This window comes from Arachis ipaensis, chromosome B2 (genome assembly GCF_059453495.1).
Source record: "Arachis ipaensis isolate K30076 ecotype BB chromosome B2, ASM5945349v1, whole genome shotgun sequence".
In the NCBI taxonomy this organism is placed as follows: domain Eukaryota; kingdom Viridiplantae; phylum Streptophyta; class Magnoliopsida; order Fabales; family Fabaceae; genus Arachis; species Arachis ipaensis.
Window position 1 is genome coordinate 100,940,896 of NC_142437.1, and position 18,821 is coordinate 100,959,716.

An 18,821-nucleotide genomic window follows, 5' to 3' on the forward strand; every position below is an offset into this window, starting at 1 on the left:
TGATCCCAATAGAGGTCAATGAGCAAAGCCCAAGAGTGATTTTCCACGACGAGATCAGGAATATACAGGGGCACAAAGAAGAGCTCGACTTGCTCCCTGAAGTCCGAGAAGAAGCTCAGATAAGAGAAGCAGCGTTGAAACAAAGGATGACTACAAGGTACAACAAAAAAGTCATTCGAAGGAGTTTCACCCCTGACGACTTAGTCTTGATCAGAAACGACATTGGAGTCAACAAATCAGGGGAGGGAAAACTCGCCGCTAATTGGAAAGGACCATACAAGGTCAAGGAGGTCTTAGGAAAGGGCTATTATAAGGTGACCGACTTAGGCGGCGCCGAGTTACCAAGGTCATGGCATGCTTGTAATATGAAAAGGTACTACAGTTAAAAGCGAACTCTACTCCCTGATGTACTCTTTTCCCAGCTTCATGATTTTTTCCCAGAATCAAAGGGTTTTTTCTGGAGAAGGGTTTTTAACGAGGCATCATAGTAGGGGCTAAAGGGAATAAATTATCAAAAGCCCTTAGTAGCAATAAGGTACCTCCTCAATTGATAAAGATCTCTTTTATTTTAAAATATCTCTCTTAAAGTTCCTTTTTTTTTCTCCTTCTACGAAACGCGCCGATTTAAGCTCGACAAAACGTGAAAATCCCATGAACCGACCTAGATGGTCGTCAGGATAAAACGACGAGGTACAAATCGGCGTAAAGAGGCTATAGAGGTCGATCATGATAAACTCGGGAGTGGTCCGACTCATAAGTCAGAATGCGAAACCGAGTAAAATTAAAATGAATCGCAAAAGTAGCCTAAGTCACGAAAAGCTCAATAAAACGAAATTGAGTACTAGGAATAACAAAAGAGATAGGGAAAACCAAGAGAAATTGTAAGGCTGCCTTAAAGATCAAGGAGATTCAGGAAAGCAGGCGAGCCCAAAAGAAAAGGTTTTTCTAGAAAAGATCAAAAAGTCAAAAGAACCACGAACAGAAAAAGCATGCGCACATAAGGTAACTCAAAACCCTTATCCAAAAAGGGCATTTATTTAACGCTAAATTAAACCCTTATTAAAAAAGGGCATCACTGTTTTGTTTACGGCCTTAAAAGGCCAAAAAATTGTTCAAAACACCAACAAATAAATATAAAGAGTTTAAAAAGAGGGGCCCACAGGCCGGGCCCCAATAGCCAAAATCACTTTTTAAGAGGATCACCACCAGCAGAGTCAGGGGGAACGCTAGGAGCAGGAGTCGAAGAGGAAGTCGGGAGGATGGTAGAGGAACTCGGAGCGTCCTTAGAGCGAGGAGGGGACTCTACGATCCTCTGCCCCCGAGTCTTTAAATCAGACTCAGACTCCACTATGGGGACAGGAGGATCCACGATGGCACCATCAATAACAATCTTATCAGGGTCCAAAGGAGAAAGGTCCAAGTCAGGAGCAATAACTCCGACCTGTTCCTTGAAAATCCTCCAGGCCTCATCAGCACCATCCGCAATAGAGTCCTCCAACTCGGTGTAGGCCTTCCGAGCATTCAGCAAGTCGTTCTTTACAGACACAAGATCAGCAAATAAACTATTGTAGCTGGCTTGCGCTGCTTTCCTCAAATCTACCTCCATGTTGCATTGGGCCTGCAACTTCTGCCCCTTCTCTCTGAGGCTGTCCCTCTCCTCCTTCAGTTTGGCGACTTTCCCCTCCAACTCCTTCTCATGCTCCTGATATATACGAAGCCTACCCTCCAGCTCCTCGACCCTCGAGGTCGTCCCTAAGGAACTGATGGGAGTCTTCTCAAATATATCCAAGAGTTTACCACAAACCCCCGCCGTCTTGAGACTCTCCTCAACCACAGTGGTAAGGTAGTGCCGAACAGAAACATCATCCATACTCATACGAGCATGAGGATAGATGTTCTTTCGGACGAACGCGAGAGCGTCCGCCTCACCAGAAGCGCCGGACTCCAAGGTCTTGCGCTTCTTTAGCTCTGGTTCGGGAGTAGGTCGGGCGGAAGGGGGTGGCAGAGAAGAGGCAGAGGAAGAAATCACAATAGGTTGGGAGGAAGTCCCAACATTCCGAGGAGGAGGAGAAGGAGAGACGGCCACCCTAGCACCACCGGATCTGGCGCGAGACTTCGCCTTGGCTTCCTGAACCCTTTGGAAAGACTCTTGAGCATTTTTCTTTGCCATCTCTACAAAAACAAATTGGCAGCTAAAAATCAGACAAGTCGGTAAAAGAAATTGCAAGTCGGAGATAAATGAAAAACGCAAAAAGCTACCTAGTTGTGACTGAACAAAGGTCGGCGACCCCTGGAGAAACTTTTTAGTATCCAAATATGGGGCCCTCCCCCACACTTCTCGGAGGAACCCCACAATGGCCGCCTCCACCTCATCCAGGTCGTCCAGACCATATTTCTCGCAGGGAGAGGCCTCTAGCCAATATAAAGGAAACCGGGGAGAAGAATCATCATCCAGGAAAAAGGGGTGGTAACCCTCTACTGCTTGAACTTTGAAAAAATAGTTTTTGAAATCATGAAAGGATTCGTCAAAAAGGGTAAAAAGCTTCCGACCTTGAATGGCATGGAAGGACACCCACTGTTGCTTATTATTTAACCCACTGAAGGGCTTGGTCATATGGAAGAGATAGAAGAAAATCCTCAGAGAAGTCGGGAACTCTAAGGCCTGGCTGATGAATTGGTAAATTTTCAAAAAACCCCAAGAGTTGGGGTGAAGCTGGGTGGGGGCAACCCGGCAATGACGCAACACAGACATTTCAAACTCTGAAAAGGGGAGAAAAACGCCCAAACGAGTAACCATGCTCTCATACATAAAAAAGAAATGAGGGGCCGTCTCGTCGGCCCTCCCGAAACAAACCCGGTCTTCTGGACCCGGGACTATTAAATCGTACTTCGGCTCATCTTCTTCAGAAGTACAAATTCTATAGTGAGTACGCAGGTGGGTGATAAATTCAGTATCAACTGAGGGCTCCTCCCCTAGGACCGTAACATCAACCCACTGGGAGAGAGCATCTACGGAAGCCATTTCTTTTCTTAAAAAAGGGTGACAAGAAACCTACAAAAGAAAAGGAAAATCAACACACGGTCTCTAAGGGAAGGGGTACGGAACTAAAGCCTACAAACCAAATCTACCTACAAGATGAAGACACGCAAATAGAACGCATGTTACAGAAGGGGAAAAAGCTAACCTTTAAGTCTGAAATCAAGACTGGAGGAAGTAAAAGCCTTCGAAACGCAAGAACGCAGCACGAACAAATGTCAGGGAAATTTGAAAGATTGCAGAAACGAAACAACGAAAGAGAGGGAAAGTATTTATAAAGACGTTAGGGGCATAATGGTAAAACTGGGGCAATCCTTAATAAAGGTGCACCGTTACCAAGGCCATTAAATCCCTACGCATACCCAACGGACACGACGCTTGATTAGACGCAACCGTCAGAACCGAAAGGTCAAGAAAAATCACGTCGGTTCCTAAGTCATCACGTCGGTCCTCTCGCAAATCGGCTACGACCCCGAGTTGAGTACTCGAACCCCAATCCTAAAAAAGAAATTGGGCTCGAGTAGGGGCACTGTTCATACCCTGGCCCAATAATAAAGGTCCAGGATCCAAGCAAATAGGCCCAACCCAAAGGGTTGGCCCTCACCCAGTACCAGCCTTCATCCCAAGAAGTCGGTACTGAACACGACCTGCTCCAAAGAAGTCGGATACGAGGGTTAGCTGGCAGATAACACTCATTCGAATGAGTAACTGCCCCTAGAAACTCTCTAACCACCTCATAGAGCTATATCTTAACCTCCCTAAGATATGGGAACGGTTATCCACCTAAAAAGGTGGCACTACTCCAGCGGTGGTTATTGGTTCACCACTATAAATACCCTGACATCCCTCAGGTATGAAAGGTCCAATATTCTCTAACTTGCTCACACTCTTGCTAACTTAGGCATCGGAGTGTCTTTGCAGGTACCACCCCCCCCATTCTTTCACACGTATAAGTCGGACGGAGGAACACCGAGTTTCAGGTTCACTCGATAGTCGCCTCCCTCACACGTTTGGGCCAACCAACGCCATCCGGCCCACTAATCTCTGGTTACCCACCGTAACAGTATCCATGGCTAAAAATCCATTAAGAAAACGCAGAAGCTAAAAATAGTTACTTCTTGTACACGTGGTTTTGGTAGCAAAATCACTTTTGCGTTTATGAGAAAAAAATTTGCCAAACCAAAAGTTGAAGCTTTTAAGAAGTCTAAACATGCTTCTTCCTTTCGACGAATTTTCCAAACACACCCCATTGTGGCTTCCATAATCCGTAGTAGGGTTATACGGTTTTTTTATTTGATTATTCTTTTATAAACAATGGCAGTTTACCATGGTTTGTATAACGTGAGAATGTGGGAAGGTTCCACGGTTTATATTTTCAAGACATATAAGTAACCAAATTTGTATTGTTGCATTTGAGTAAAATTTTCTTCATTTCATTTTATATAGATAAATTGCACAAAAACAAATATGAGAATTGCATATATTAAGTGAAATACCGCTTCAAAGATGCTTTCTACTTAAGATGATACACCTTTTGTTCTAATGTTTGGGTTACTCAAACCAATATTTTCGCTTCTGCTTCATCCATCATTACTCACTTTCGTTATGATTATTTTTTTTTTCTGAAGCCAATCAAACCTTATAATGAGATTTATGGTAAAATTATAATGACAGAAATAGAATAAAAATTATACTTTCAATTTGATTTCTTTCATTTGTGTTGTAGAACTGATAATGGAACCAATCCAATATAAAACGACAAATTTTAAATTTTAAATTTTAAATTTTTAGTATTTAATTTTCATTTTTTTTGCTTCTTATTTATTTAGTTTGGTTTAGTTCAATTTTAAATATTTCTAAATGTATATTTTGGTATTTTTTCAAGATCGTGGAGATATTTTTTAAAATCGTGCACTGGTTGAATCTTATTTGTTGCGTAGGATTCTTTACTCGAGAGAGTTGGATAGAATTTTTTTTTACAAATTTAAATCAATCCAATTCGATGTATAATTTAATCTAAAATATTTTATGTACTCTTTTTTAGTATTTCAAAAATATCATTTGTTTTAATTTTTTTTACCAACTTTTTTAATTACTAATTGCATGCTAAAAAATTAAATTATTAATATTATTTTAATCATAATTTTTTATAATAATACACATATATCATTTACACTTGAAAACAATATATGTGTTTTTTTTTTTTTTTCAAACTCTAGGTATCTCTAAATATTTGGTTTGCAAAGCGTACAAACTACAAAGAAAAAACTTGGCGATACACACTGACTTATCTCGTTTACCAGTAAATCAGATAAATTATGTGATACAAATAGTTAAATATGTTACAAATTACATATTTTAATAAATAAAATAATTAAATTTGTTATTTGAAAAAAATCTCTTTCATATATGTCATGTAACAAATATTTAAATGGATAAAATTTAATTTAAATTATCAAAACTAAAAAATTTAAATTTTAATACATTAACCGTATAAAATATTTCACATAATCGTATAATCACAACCGTTCTCTTAAATAATTATTTACGTGATTAATGTAAAAGATAATTATTTTTATTAATGTGATATTATGTAATTAGATGTACGTATAAAATAATTTTACATAGTCTATCAAAATTAAAATCAAATTAAAAAGAATTAATTCATTTACGAATAATCAATAAATCTATAATCCCTAGAAATTACTAAAAATGGGTTTACCATTTAAAAAGGGTAAAAACAAAACTGCTTTAAAAGTTGAATTTTGAAATCAAAACTTCTGTTCTTGTTCAACGGGCAACAAGGAGTTTTCAAAACTGCTCCTTCTTTTTTTCGAAAACGGGCAACAATAATGTCGTAGAACTGATAATTGAATCAACCCAGTATAAAACAATAAATTTTAAATTTTAAAATTTTAGTATTTTATTTTTATTTTTTTTGGTTTATCAATTTAGTTTGGTTTATTTCAGTTTTAAATATTTCTAAATGTGTATTTTGGTATTTCTCCAAGGCCGTGGGGATATTTTTTTAAGATCGTGCAATGGTTGAATCCTATTTATTGCGTAAGATCCTTTACTCGAGAGAGTTGGCACAATTATCGTATAACTTAAATTTATAGAATTTTTTTTTTAAATTTAAATCAATTTAATTCGATGTATAATTTAATCTAAAATATTTTATGTACTCTTTTTTAGTATTAATTGTTCAAAAATATCATTCGTTTTAATTTTTTTTTACCAACTTTTTTAATTACTAATTGCACGCTAAAAATCTAGATTATTAATATTATTTTAATCATAATTTTTTTTATAATAATACACATATATCATTTATTGGTAAACAACATACGTATTTTTTTTTTCAAACTCCAAATATTTGGTTTGCAAACAAGATAGGTGCAAAGAAAAACTTGGCTATACATACTAACTCATCTCTTTTTTTTTTTCAAAGATAAATATTATTTTATTAATATAAAATAAAAGTGTTTCCATAAGGAAGTACAAAAGAATTGGGTATTCCTATTTATCATCAGCTGTGACTGAAAGACTAAGAGCTTAAAGAAGAGTAAAGTAAGAGTAAAGAAAAGGTAGCATCTATCAGGTATGGTTCACGAGTTCACGCACTAAATTGCTAGCTTCTTTCACTATCTCTGGTGCTGGGCTTATTACCTTCTCAAAAACACACCGATTCCTCGCTTTCCAAGTGCTCCAACACAGCGCCGCTATGAGGAGGGTCTATTGTCTACCGTCGAATTGAGACGCTGCCCAGGATAAGACTCGTTGCCACCAATTGAAAAAAGTTTCTTCTTCTCTCATCCATAGGTCAGGGGTTATTAAGCTTAGGCTCCATATTATTGAAGACAGGGGGCATTGGAACAAAGCATGAGAAATTGATTCAGCCTTCAACATGCATCTTGGACAAGTGGCAGGAGTGGATGCGAACCGGCTGTGAACTTGTTGCAACACCGGAAGCTTTTCATGAAGACTTTTCCATAGAAAAATCTTAATTTTATGTGGTAATTTCAACTCCCAAATGCTATTCCAGACTCTGTTGTGTATGTTCTGGGACCTCAATGAAGTAGGAGAATGAAAGAATCCATAAGCAATTTTGTATCCTAACCCAACTTCATATATACCAGATTTCGTCCAGCACCAATTAACTTCATCCTCCTCCTCTGTTGGTTTGATTGAAAAAATTTTATTGCATATATCAACTGAAAAAATCGACTCAATCAGATTTTTATTCCAACTTCTATCAGGATTTAGTAACGCACTAACGTAATACACTTGCATATTTGGCGGGATTGTGAGTGCATTTTGAGGGACATTAAGGGGCACTGGTGGTGGGAGCCAAGGGTCATGGAAGATGCGAACATTAGTGCCAGAGCCTATTTTCCATAACAAGCCTTTCTCGATCACCTTGCGCCCTTCAAGAACACTTCTCCAACCCCACGACGGTACACTTCCTATCTCTGCATGTAGGAAATCTGTATATCTGAAATATTTAGCTTTGAGCATTCTTTATATAGTAGAATTAGGGTATTTCATTAGACGCCAACATTGCTTGCCCAATAAAGCCAAATTTTGCGCCCTTAGATCCTTGATCCCCAGCCCTCCATCTTTCTTTGGTCTCGTCATTGTGTCCCATTTAATCCAAACCATTCTTCGTTCTGCGCCTTTTTGACCCCACCAAAATTGCGAGAGCATGCTATGAATCTCAGTCAACAGCGTGTCCGGGAGCTTGAAACAAGAGAGTGTATAAATAGGAATCGCCTCCCCCACCGCTCTCAATAGCGTGTGCCTGCCACCTGATGACAATATACTTCTTTTCCAACCCATAATCCTCTTCTGAACTTTATCCTTGATAGCTCCAAAGGTTGCTTTCTTTGATTTTTGAACTATAGAGGGCAGTCCCAGGTATTTGTCTTGTGCTCCGATATGTTCAATATTTAGTGTCTGAGCAACTGCTAGTCTTGTGTTCTGAGGAGTGTTGTGACTGAAAAAGATAGCCGACTTATTCAAATTGACTTTTTGCCCACTAAAACCCTCATAGGTCTCTAGCAATTCTAGAATGCTTTGGCTTGTATTAGGTGCGCTCTTGCAAAAAAGGATGAAATCATCAGCAAACAAAAGGTGATTAATTGTTTGGCATCTCCGATTAACTTGAACTCCTTGAATTAATCTGTTTTGCTCTGCCTTGTGTAGCAAGAAGGAAAGTCCTTCTGCACAAAAAAGAAAGAGATATGGAGATAGGGGGTCACCCTGTCGGATGCCCCTATTTGGCCTAAAATAGCCAAATGGTTGACCTTCCACAACAACAGAGTAAGAAACAGTCGTTACCAATTCCTTAGTCCAATTAATCCATTTAGCATCAAACCCCAGCTTATCCATAATATACCATAAAAAATGCCATTCAACCCTATCATAAGCCTTGCTCATGTCTAGTTTAATAGACATCTCATGCTCTGCCCCACTTCTCTTATTTTTCAAATAGTGCATACATTCGTGGGCAATTAGAATATTATCTGAAATGAGTCTTCCTTTGAGAAACGCACTCTGATTTGGACTTATAATTTTATTCATAATACCTTGTAATCGGTGCACCATAACTTTAGAAATAATTTTATACATAACTGAAGACAAACTGATCGGTCGTACCTGAGTCATGTCACTGGCATCTGGCACCTTTGGAATCAAACAAATTTGAGTATGATTGAAGCTTTTTAAAATTCTGCCACTGTGAAAGAAACTTCCCACTGCCTTAAAAACGTCACCTCCAACTATATCCCAAAAAAAGTGAAAAAACTTAGCTGTAAACCCGTCATCACCAGGAGCACTCTGAGCATGAACACTAAATGTAGCTCTTTTGACCTCGTCCATAGTTACTGGCCTTTGGAGCCTACGGTTCATGGAAGCTGTAACCTTAGACTCCAAATCCTCTAAGTATGGATTCGGATCAGCCGAACAAGAAGAAGTAAAAATATCGCAAAAGTAGTCCTCAGCTACCTTTGCAATATCCTCCGGTTTCGATGCAATCTCATTGTCCCTCCCCACTAATCTCCAAATTCTGTTCCTTCGCATCCTTGATTGAAATTTCTGGTGAAAGAATCTAGTGTTCTGATCTCCTTCTTTTAGCCACTTGATTCTAGATTTTTCTCGCCAATAGCTCTCTTCTTTCAAATATGCCAGCTCCAACTTCTCTTCCAAACTGGTAACCTCCTCTCCCCCATTGATTCCAGCCACCCACAACTCCTCTATTTTAGCTTGAAGGTCCTCAATTTCTTTCCGGGAGTTTGCTTTGTGAGTTTTCTGCCATTGAACTAGTCTATGTCTACAAACTTTCAACTTTTGGGCCAAGGAGAACATAGCCGAGCCTACAACTTCCATTCTCCACACTTCACTGACAATTCTCTTGACATCCTCTTCTCCACACCAACGTTCCTGGTATTTAAACCGCCTTTTACTATGCCAGGATTGAGGTTCGGTTTCCATCAAAATTGGAGCATGATCCGAGCCTGACTCTGTGAGCCGGTGCACCACTGCATTCGGAAACTTCAACTTCCATTCCATCCCAACTAAATAGCGGTCAAGCCTCTCCTTCACCAAATCATCTCCTTGTCTTCGATTTGTCCACGTGAAAGGGTACCCCACCATTCCAATATCCACCAATTCGTTACTGTCAATAAAATTAGTGAATGTTGCAATGGTGGTTGCTGATTTTTGGCCTCCACCCTCCTTTTCCGCTTGGCTTGTTATAGCATTAAAATCGCCTGCTATTACCACTTTTCCTTCCATGTGTTGGCTCATTGTTATAAGCTCCTCAAACTGTAAGGATCGAATTTGTTCTGAACAACTCAAATGGACACCAATGAACGCCCATACCTCACTGCTTCCGACTTCCTTAATTCGGCTGCCACAAAAAATTCTCCACTGCTAATAATTTGAACACTGATGCTGTCCTTCCAAGCTAGCACAAGTCCTCCTGCCACTCCTGCCGGGTTAACAATATGCCAGTTTTCGTAGCCGCATACCCGAAGTTTTACTTCCACCTGTCGAGATTGGTTCTTTGTTTCACTTATAAACACAATCTCGGGGGAGTGGGATTTACAGATCCCTTTTAAGGTGTGAATTGTCAGGGGTCTCCCCAAACCCCGACAATTCCAAACTATAGTTCTCATGGCGCCTTGGGTGCCATTTGTAGGCTGGCACCCTCCACCATCTGTTCAACTGCATTTTCATCCTCTGTTCTTGCTTTCTTTGTAGTTACTTCAGCTATACCATTCATCAACCTTTTTTTGGGTTCACTTTTAGTATCTGACTCTGCAGCACCTTGTCTTGCTAACCTTTTCCACTTCCTACCTTTTTCTGTGGTGAGACACTCCCCAATAGCGAATTGCATAAGCTGCCCTTCATCCTCCTTGGTATTGGACTGACCAGCTATGATAACCTCCATGCATTCTGTTCTAGAATTGGCTGATTGAGGTGACTCAGGTGCTGCCCTGTTACCAGTGTCTTGTGGTTTCAAACTTTGTTTCTCTTCTTGCATTGACATCCCTGTAAATTCTTCCAATAAGCAGTTTAAGACCGGTTTTTTCTTACGTTGAGTGGCCTTATTCTGGTTTTGGGTTGAGTTGTTGAATGTTCTTTCTCCTTCAGAGTAGATTCGCGTTCCCACTTGGCTAGCTTTAACCCATTCGCCAATGTCATCCTCTTTTACCATCTCACTCTCTGTGTCCTTCAGCAGATCATGGCAGTTTTTCACCTCGTGCCCCAATTTTGCGCAATAGGTACAGAACTTTCCAAGTCTCTCATAGCGCAGTGCCACTTCTACCTCCTTTTTATTAGGTCCTGCCACTATTAACTGATCTCTCACTTGCCTGGCAGCATCGATATTGATTTTGGCTTTCACAATCTTAGTTTCTCTGCCTCGCATCTGAAATTTACCTACCTCCAACACTGTACCCAGATTCTCTCCCAATTTACGTCCAACTTCGAGGGTTTTAAACGATTCTGGCAAACCCCAAAATTGAACCCAAACTGGAAAATTGGAAATAATCTCTTCATCACAGTTCTGATCTTCCTTCCATCTCTTGACATGGAGCACATAATCTTTGAATAGCCATGGAGAACCACGTTCAACACGCAAGACATCCACTTCTTTATTAAAAAAGAATTGGAAGGAATTATCCCCTTTGTCACTCACGCTAAATCCTTCCGGGTTTCCCCATATAGCCTTTAAAGCATTCCCCATGGTTCCAATTGAGAATGTTTTGGAAGCAAAGAGTCTGCCATAGAGACTATTGGAGCAAGCGTTAATACCTTTTGATATGTCTGCCTCTTCCAGTAGAATCACATTCCTACCTCCTTTCAGGTTGTCTTCCTTGATCCGATCTTCATCCCTCGTTGTCTCAGCCATGCAGATTACGTAAACTTGTATTGAGATTTAATTGATCTTGACAATGTAGCCTTGACGGCACTAGGAACTCCGTTAAGAAACCCTAACAGAGCACTACTCTCTAACCTGCGACCTCTTCTTTTTTTTTTACATACTAACTCATCTCGTTTACTAGTAAATCAGATATGATACAAATTGTTAAATACGTTACAAATTATATATTTCAATAAATAAAATAATTAAATTTTTTATTTGAAAAAAAAATCTCTTTCATATATGACATGTAACAAATATTTAAATGGATAAAATTTAGTTTAAATTACCAAAACTAGAATATTTTAATTTTGATATATTAACAGTGTAAAATATTTTACATAATCGTATAATTACAACCGTTCTCTTAAATGATCATTTTTTTTTTTACTAAAAATAGGATATTCGAACTCACAATTTCTTAGATGAGTATAGAGAGATTATATCATTTGAGTTATGTCACCAAAAAAAAAAATATCATTTGAGTTATAATTCATTGGCCTCTTAAATAATCATTTACGTGATTAATATAAAAGATAATTATTTTTATTAATGTGATATTATGTGATTAAATACACGTGTAAAATAATTTTACACAATCCATCCAAATTAAATTCAAACTAAAAAGGGTTAATTCATTTACGAATAATCAATAAATCCATAATCCCTGGAAATTACTAAATACGGTTTACCATTTAAGAAGGGCAAAAACTGCATACGCAAGTATCTGTAATTGAATTTTAATTTAAAAGTTGAATTTTGAAATCAAAACTTCTGTTCTTGTTCAACGGGCAACCAGGAGTTTTCGAAACTGCTCCTTTTTTCTTTTTTCTTTTTGTTCTCTCTTTCTTTCCCTCAATCTCTTGCGAACTCCACTATGAGCTCCACTATGTCACCAGGGATAGGTAGCGAGGCATCGGCTTCACCCCGTCATCGGTATTCACGTGCTTTTTTTCATTGCTTTTTGTCAATCAATGATGTTGTACCTTGATAACGGTGTCGTTTTGTGTCGATATATGGTGTGCCTGCTTGATTTTGCTTAATGTTTGCATTTAGCAATAGCAGCTGATTTTTTGTTCTTGCTACGGATATCTGCTTTGTTCCATTTTGGATCTTTCTTGTGATCTTCAATAATTAATTTTCACCACTTGAATATTGTATTACACACAGGAGAACCACTGGTCCTATAAGGCGAGCAAATGGTGGTTGGACAGCAGAGGAGGTTAGTAATTGGACTTGGAGATAGTTGTTGTTATTTTTATTTATTGTCTTTAATGTTTTGGTGATACGTATTCTTACTGTTTTAAGAAGTTGATTAATAGTGAATTCATATTAGTTGATTTAGTGCTTCTTAATATACATCTTTATATGCTAAAAATGCCAATGTATTTATAGTTCTGTAACATTTCAAATTGAGACCAAGATATTTTCTTGTCATTTTTACCACTTGACTTTTCATGTAATCACAACATAGTGCTCTTCAAACTCCTGCAGGATGAGACATTAAGGAATGCTGTTGCAGCCTTTAAGGGAAAGAGTTGGAAAAAAATAGGTATTTAGATTTAATGATATGGTAGTAAACAATATTTGTTTCCAATTTGTTCTGTGAAGGAGAATTATTATGAAGTTGAACCACAGGAATTTGTCTATGCAAATCATAAGACATAATATTTTCTGTACCACTTGCTTACTGAAAGAATTATGATCAATTTCATGACACCAATTTAAAATGTGAATGCAGCTGAGTTTTTCCCTGATAGATCAGATGTTCAATGTCTGCACAGATGGCAAAAAGTTCTTAGTCCAGAACTTGTTAAAGCATCTTGGACTAGGGACTGACGCAACATTGCTAAGGTTTCATTTTGGAATTCCAAGAATTTTTCATGGGAAAAAAAATATGGAATGTACTGGTTTCAATATTTGTAAGTTGGGGTTGAATTTTAAGACTGGTAAGGAGAGGGTTTTAAAAAATAAGATTTTTTTTCTTTAATCTTTTTTGGATATGGATAATGCCATTTTTTTAATAATTTAGAGATTTGAACAGTTAAATCTACAATTATTTTCTTTCAATTATCTTCTGTAATCTATTCTTACATGCCTTCATTTTTCTTATTTAAAATTTTTTAACCTTTCTTCAACCATAGCACATCCTTGCACTCATGATATAAAGAAAAGCATGGTACGATGAATACTTTATTATTTGTATTTTAATGACTGAATTTAGTATTTTTTTCATTTCTTAAATAAAGACCCAACTCGGTCTTTATCTATTTTTAAGGAGAACAAGGCTTTCCTTGTCCAAAAAGAAAAAGGGACATCTCGACCTTTAACATTTTTATTTTAGGATAATACAATTTTTTTGTTTAAAAAATTCGTTAAATAGTAACGAAAATTAGTTTTGTAGGGGTTATTTATAATTTATGAAGATTTTGAACTCCCACAAACTATTAGTAAGTTTACTTTTGAAAAATTTTTTCACCGGTGGTAATTAAATAGAAAAAGACCACTGTAGAAAATGATATTGCAAAAAGAAAAATAATAATAATTGCAGTACGAAGACCTTTTAAAGAAAAAATAGCATTGAATAAGAAATAAAATAATATTAATATTGATGATATTTGGTGATGATGACAATAGAAAAGATAATGACGGTGATAAAATATGGATACATAGTAGAAATAGTAGAGGTAAAAGTGATAATGATGAGAATGAATGTGATGGTAGTAGTGATCATAGTTGATTATATTATTGAAAAAAATTTTGTAGGGTTTAAAATCTTAGCAAATTACAAATAAAACTTCTACATAACTAATTTTTGTTACTAATAGAAGGATCGTATTATTTTAAAATAAAAATATTGAGGACCGAAATTCTCTTTTTTTTTAACAAGGGTCGGATTGAGTCTTTATTCCTATTTCTTATTAACTCAATTTCTTTTACAGTTACATATTTGTTTCATTGTTTGATTTAATATATTTTTTATAAAAAATTCTTAATTTGATATTTGAGTTTATGTATTTTCGTTTTTATTTTTTCATTATATTATGAGAAGATAAATTAAAATTATATTTTACAATATTATTCATTGATATATAACATTAAAACTATAACAACATAGAAAGATTCGATATAAGAGTTATACATTTGGATATTTAAATGACATAGAAAAAATAATTATTTCAGTAAGTCTGTACCTATCATATAAGTTAACATAATGAGAAGTTATAGAAGATTGAGAGTTGTGATAAAAATACAGTGGTAATTGGTTGCGACTAAAGAGAAGGAGGAAATAAAAGAGAATTACGGCTAACAATGAGTAGGGTAGGGTAGGGTTTGAACCCTATCCTAACCCTATCCGCGGGTTAAAATTTCATTAAAACTCTACCTTATTCTACTCCGAATTGAGAATTTTTCAACCCTAACCTTATTTGCACCTTAAAATTCTAAACTCTACTCTATCCTACCCACAGAAATATCAATTTTTTTTAAAATAATTATAAAATTCAATCATTTCAAATTTCATAGATATTAATAAAAGAAAAAATAAAAAACTAAATTTCAATTAAAATTAAAAACAATAAAATTTTTAAAAAATCCAACATAAAATTACAAACATATATATTATTATGCTAACAAAATAAAAATAAAAAACTAAGTTCAAATTAAAATTAAAAACAATAAAATCTTAAAGAAATCCAACATAAAATTATAAATAGCATGATCATCAAGTTCTTAATAAAACTAAAATACCATAAACAAAGATAAATATCTTTAGACATTTCTTCTAATTCTAAATTCTTGCAACATTACTCTTTCGTCGGTTCAAAAAATACATCATCATCTTCATTTGCAGTTTGATAATCAGGTTTTCCGTCTAAAATCAAATACAACAATTTTATTATATATAATTTTAACACAATTATAATTTCTAAACAAATTAAGAAATTAAAAAAATAACCTCTTTTATGATATGCTGTCTAATAACTGACTTACAATGGTTGCACTTTGTCTTTTACTCTTTTTTCTCTTTATATTTACTAAAGTATTGCCAATAAACACTTTTCAATAAAGATTTGTTGCTATTTTCAATTGAGGTAGACTCGTCCAGAACAAAATTAGCAATTTTTTCAATAGAAATTTCTTCTTGTTGTTCTTGAGTCACTACATTCATGTTGGTACTATCCATCTAAATTTAATTGCCTACACAATCAGTAAAATAAATAATTAACATTAAAAATTCAAGCATGCTAAAAAATCATTAAGATTTAAAATAAGCACAAAAATTGCAAAAAATAAACCTAAATTAGTTGCCTACACAACTAATCAGTAAAACAAAGGGATAAGTACTGTTTTGGTCCCTAAAGTATAAGGTCAAAATCAAAATCGTCCCTAATCTTATTTTTGATTTAAAATCGTTCCCAATGTTTTATTTAGTATTTTGGACGATTTTACTCTTCAATATATCATATAGACATAGAGAGATAAGCAATGCTGCTTCTTTGTTCTTCACTTCTTCTCACTCACATTTAGAGAAGAGAGAGAAGCAGAGACCCAGAGAGAGAAGGAGAGAAGAAAGTCTCGCCGTCGCCGTCGCCGACGCCCTCCCCCTCGACCTCGCCTCGCCTTCCCCCTCGCCGCGCCTCGCCTTCCCCCTCGCCCTTGCTTCATCGCACCTTGCCCTCGCCTCGCCTTGCCTTGCCGTACCTGGCCTTCGCCCTCACCCTTGCCTCTTGTTCTTCGTCGTTGTCGGGGAGGTGGTGGTGGTGGTGGTAGTCATCGTGTTCTTCGCGTTTCTAGCATCACCGCAGCGCCACCCTTCCGCTTCCCTTCCTACTTTCCGCTATCCAAATTCACTGCCACCACCACCACGCAGCTTCACCGTCACTACCATCACAGATAACTTAAGATTCAAGTTCCTAATTCCTGTTCTTATTCATCATAATTTCTAATTTTCAAATTCATCACAATCCCTAATTTTCAAATTCATCATCACAAATCCTGCAGTGGTTTCTGTCGAGGCTGAAGGAGGTCACTGCTGAGCTGCTCCCCTCCCTACGTCGTTGCTGCTACTGTAACCACCTTATCTAATCTTTGTTCTTGTTTTTGTTAAGTTCTTGTTTCTGGATTGCTGTTGCTTTTTTTATTTTTTGTTTTTTATTTTTTTTAAATATGAATCTATTGTTGTTGTTGCCGTTGTTGTTGTTGTTGGATTTGAAGAATAATTTTTGTTCTATTGTTGTTTCTGGATTGTTTCCGGATGTTGTTGTTTTTTTTTCATTCTTTTTGTTTTTTTATTAATTTGAATCGGTTATTGGATTTGAAGAATTTGATGTTGTTCATCACAATCCCTAATTTCCTAATTTTTATTCTTATTTTTGTTCATCACAATCTTGAGTTTTGTTAATTGTATTTAAGGATTTGTAAGTTTAAATTTTGTTAATGGAAGAAGAAGGATTTGTAGTTTTGAATTTTGTTAATGGAAGGAGGGTTGTAATTTTAAATTTTTTAATGGAAAAAGAAGGAGAGAAGGGCACGAAACGTAGCGAAGAGAGGAGAAGGAAGAAGAGTTGCGGCGATGGAGGAAGGAGGAAGGACCGAAGGAGAGTTGGGGTTTGCGACGATGGAGAAATGGCTTATGGCCGAATGAGTTTGATTTGAGAAGAAACGAAACTTCCACTTAGATCTTAGAGTTTCTGAATGATTTTGATTTGAGAAGAAACGGTACTTTCATTTAGGTTTTAGAGTTTCTCAATGATCAATCATATATGTTTTTTATTTTTTTTATTTTTATTTTATGTTAACTATTTAACTTTATAAATATATAAATGCTTAAAATTATTAAACTAACTAACTAGTTTAGTAGTTATTACTCACTTATTGTAAGTCATTACATGACCCACAATTCTCACCTCTTTTACTATATACCTAATTTTTATAAAATATGTGTGTTATATATGGGGTGCAAGTAAGATACACTCTAAACTTGTATACTACTCTACCCGCAAATATACCTAGACTGATCTCTATCTTATCCGCCCTATTTGCAGACATACTTGAATCCAAATTGAACCGGATTGAATATCCGCAAATAGGATATCTATTGTCAATCCTAAAGAGAACATGACGTAAAACAGAGCAATGCAATATAAGTTTTATTAGTTCGATGTGGTTGTATATATATTCTATTAGTTTAAATATTTTTTTATTTTTTAAACTTCAATTCATCGATTACTTCTAAATATCTAATAATGCTTAAATATGATATGTTGCTCTACAGTGTTATAAATCATAAGTGGTAATTTTTTCACGTAATGAAGTTAAATGGATTAATTTATTATTTGAATATTACAATTATGCCTTATTTTAATATACTTAGTATTTATGATATATCTAAAATTTGAATGATAGTTATACACAAATAAAATAATAACTTCATCTCTAAAACATTAAAAATACATTTTTTTCGCTAATAATATGATTTCTAAATGTTCAAATATTCATAATAACAACGGTCTAAACAACATATTGGATGACGACATCTTTCGTTGACATTTTATTAATATTCTATGATTTTTTTTAGAATTTTGTTAAATACACATAAAACTTTTAATTCCTTCCAATATATACACAGATCTATAGTATTATAAATTATAAATGACAATTTATTTCTTAATAGATTTATACTATTAATTTATCATTTCAATTATTTTCATGTGGTATTTTTTTGAGTACTTATTATGTATTTATATTTTACATACTACTCATCTGTTTTTTAAATATTTTTGTCTTAGCAATACTAATAATTTAAATATTTTAAATAAAAATTATATCTTGAACATGTTACGTTGACAATGAACAAAAATTGTACTTAAATAAATTAAAATAAAATTAACTATTTTTGTTAAATAATTCAATTAATTTTTTTCGTATACCAAAATCTTATAATTACTTATAAGTGTTCGAATATAATATATTGCATATTCCTTCAATGCTCTAAATTATGAGAAGCAATTTTCTAATATAAAAATTTTAAAGAATCTTTAACTTTTAAATTATTATATATTATATATTGTTATAAAATAATTTGCTAGCATTTTATGTAAAAAAGCATGGAATGTACCGGTTTCAATATTTGTAAGTTGGGGTTGAATTTTAAGACGGGTAAGGAGAGGGTTTTAGAAAATAAAATTTTTTTCCTTTAATCTTTTTTGGATAGGGATGATGTCATTTTTTTTAATAATTTAGAGATTTAAACAGTAAAGTCTATAATTATTATAGTTGCCTACACAATCAATCAGTAAAACAGATAATGAACACTAATTGAGACAAAATCAATAAATTTTAGAGAATAAATTA

At 35.3% G+C, this 18,821-nt stretch overlaps 1 protein-coding gene and 1 pseudogene across 1 annotated transcript; one reads left to right on the forward strand and one right to left on the reverse strand.

The window, feature by feature from the left end:
• Positions 1–1,283: 1,283 nt before the first annotated feature.
• Positions 1,284–2,170, reverse strand: LOC148575018 (uncharacterized; annotated as a pseudogene).
• Positions 2,171–12,220: 10,050 nt separating this feature from the next.
• LOC148575019 (transcription factor MYB3R-3-like) lies at positions 12,221–13,434 on the forward strand. Its single transcript, XM_088506282.1, has 4 exons — positions 12,221–12,401; positions 12,636–12,687; positions 12,960–13,017; positions 13,207–13,434. Exons 1-4 carry the CDS (start codon positions 12,343–12,345, stop codon positions 13,302–13,304), a joined length of 267 nt encoding a protein of 88 aa, XP_088362408.1. The 5' UTR covers positions 12,221–12,342; the 3' UTR covers positions 13,305–13,434.
• Positions 13,435–18,821: the final 5,387 nt, after the last annotated feature.

Bases quoted from the DNA above. Each gene is read 5' to 3' on its own strand.
- LOC148575019 (XM_088506282.1), top strand. From the start codon at position 12,343: ATGAGCTCCACTATGTCACCAGGGATAGGTAGCGAGGCATCGGCTTCA. The intron at 12,402-12,635 runs GTATTCACGTGC...TATTACACACAG, and splicing joins TCGGCTTCACCCCGTCATCG to GAGAACCACTGGTCCTATAA. The intron at 13,018-13,206 runs GTATTTAGATTT...ATGTGAATGCAG, and splicing joins AAAGAGTTGGAAAAAAATAG to CTGAGTTTTTCCCTGATAGA.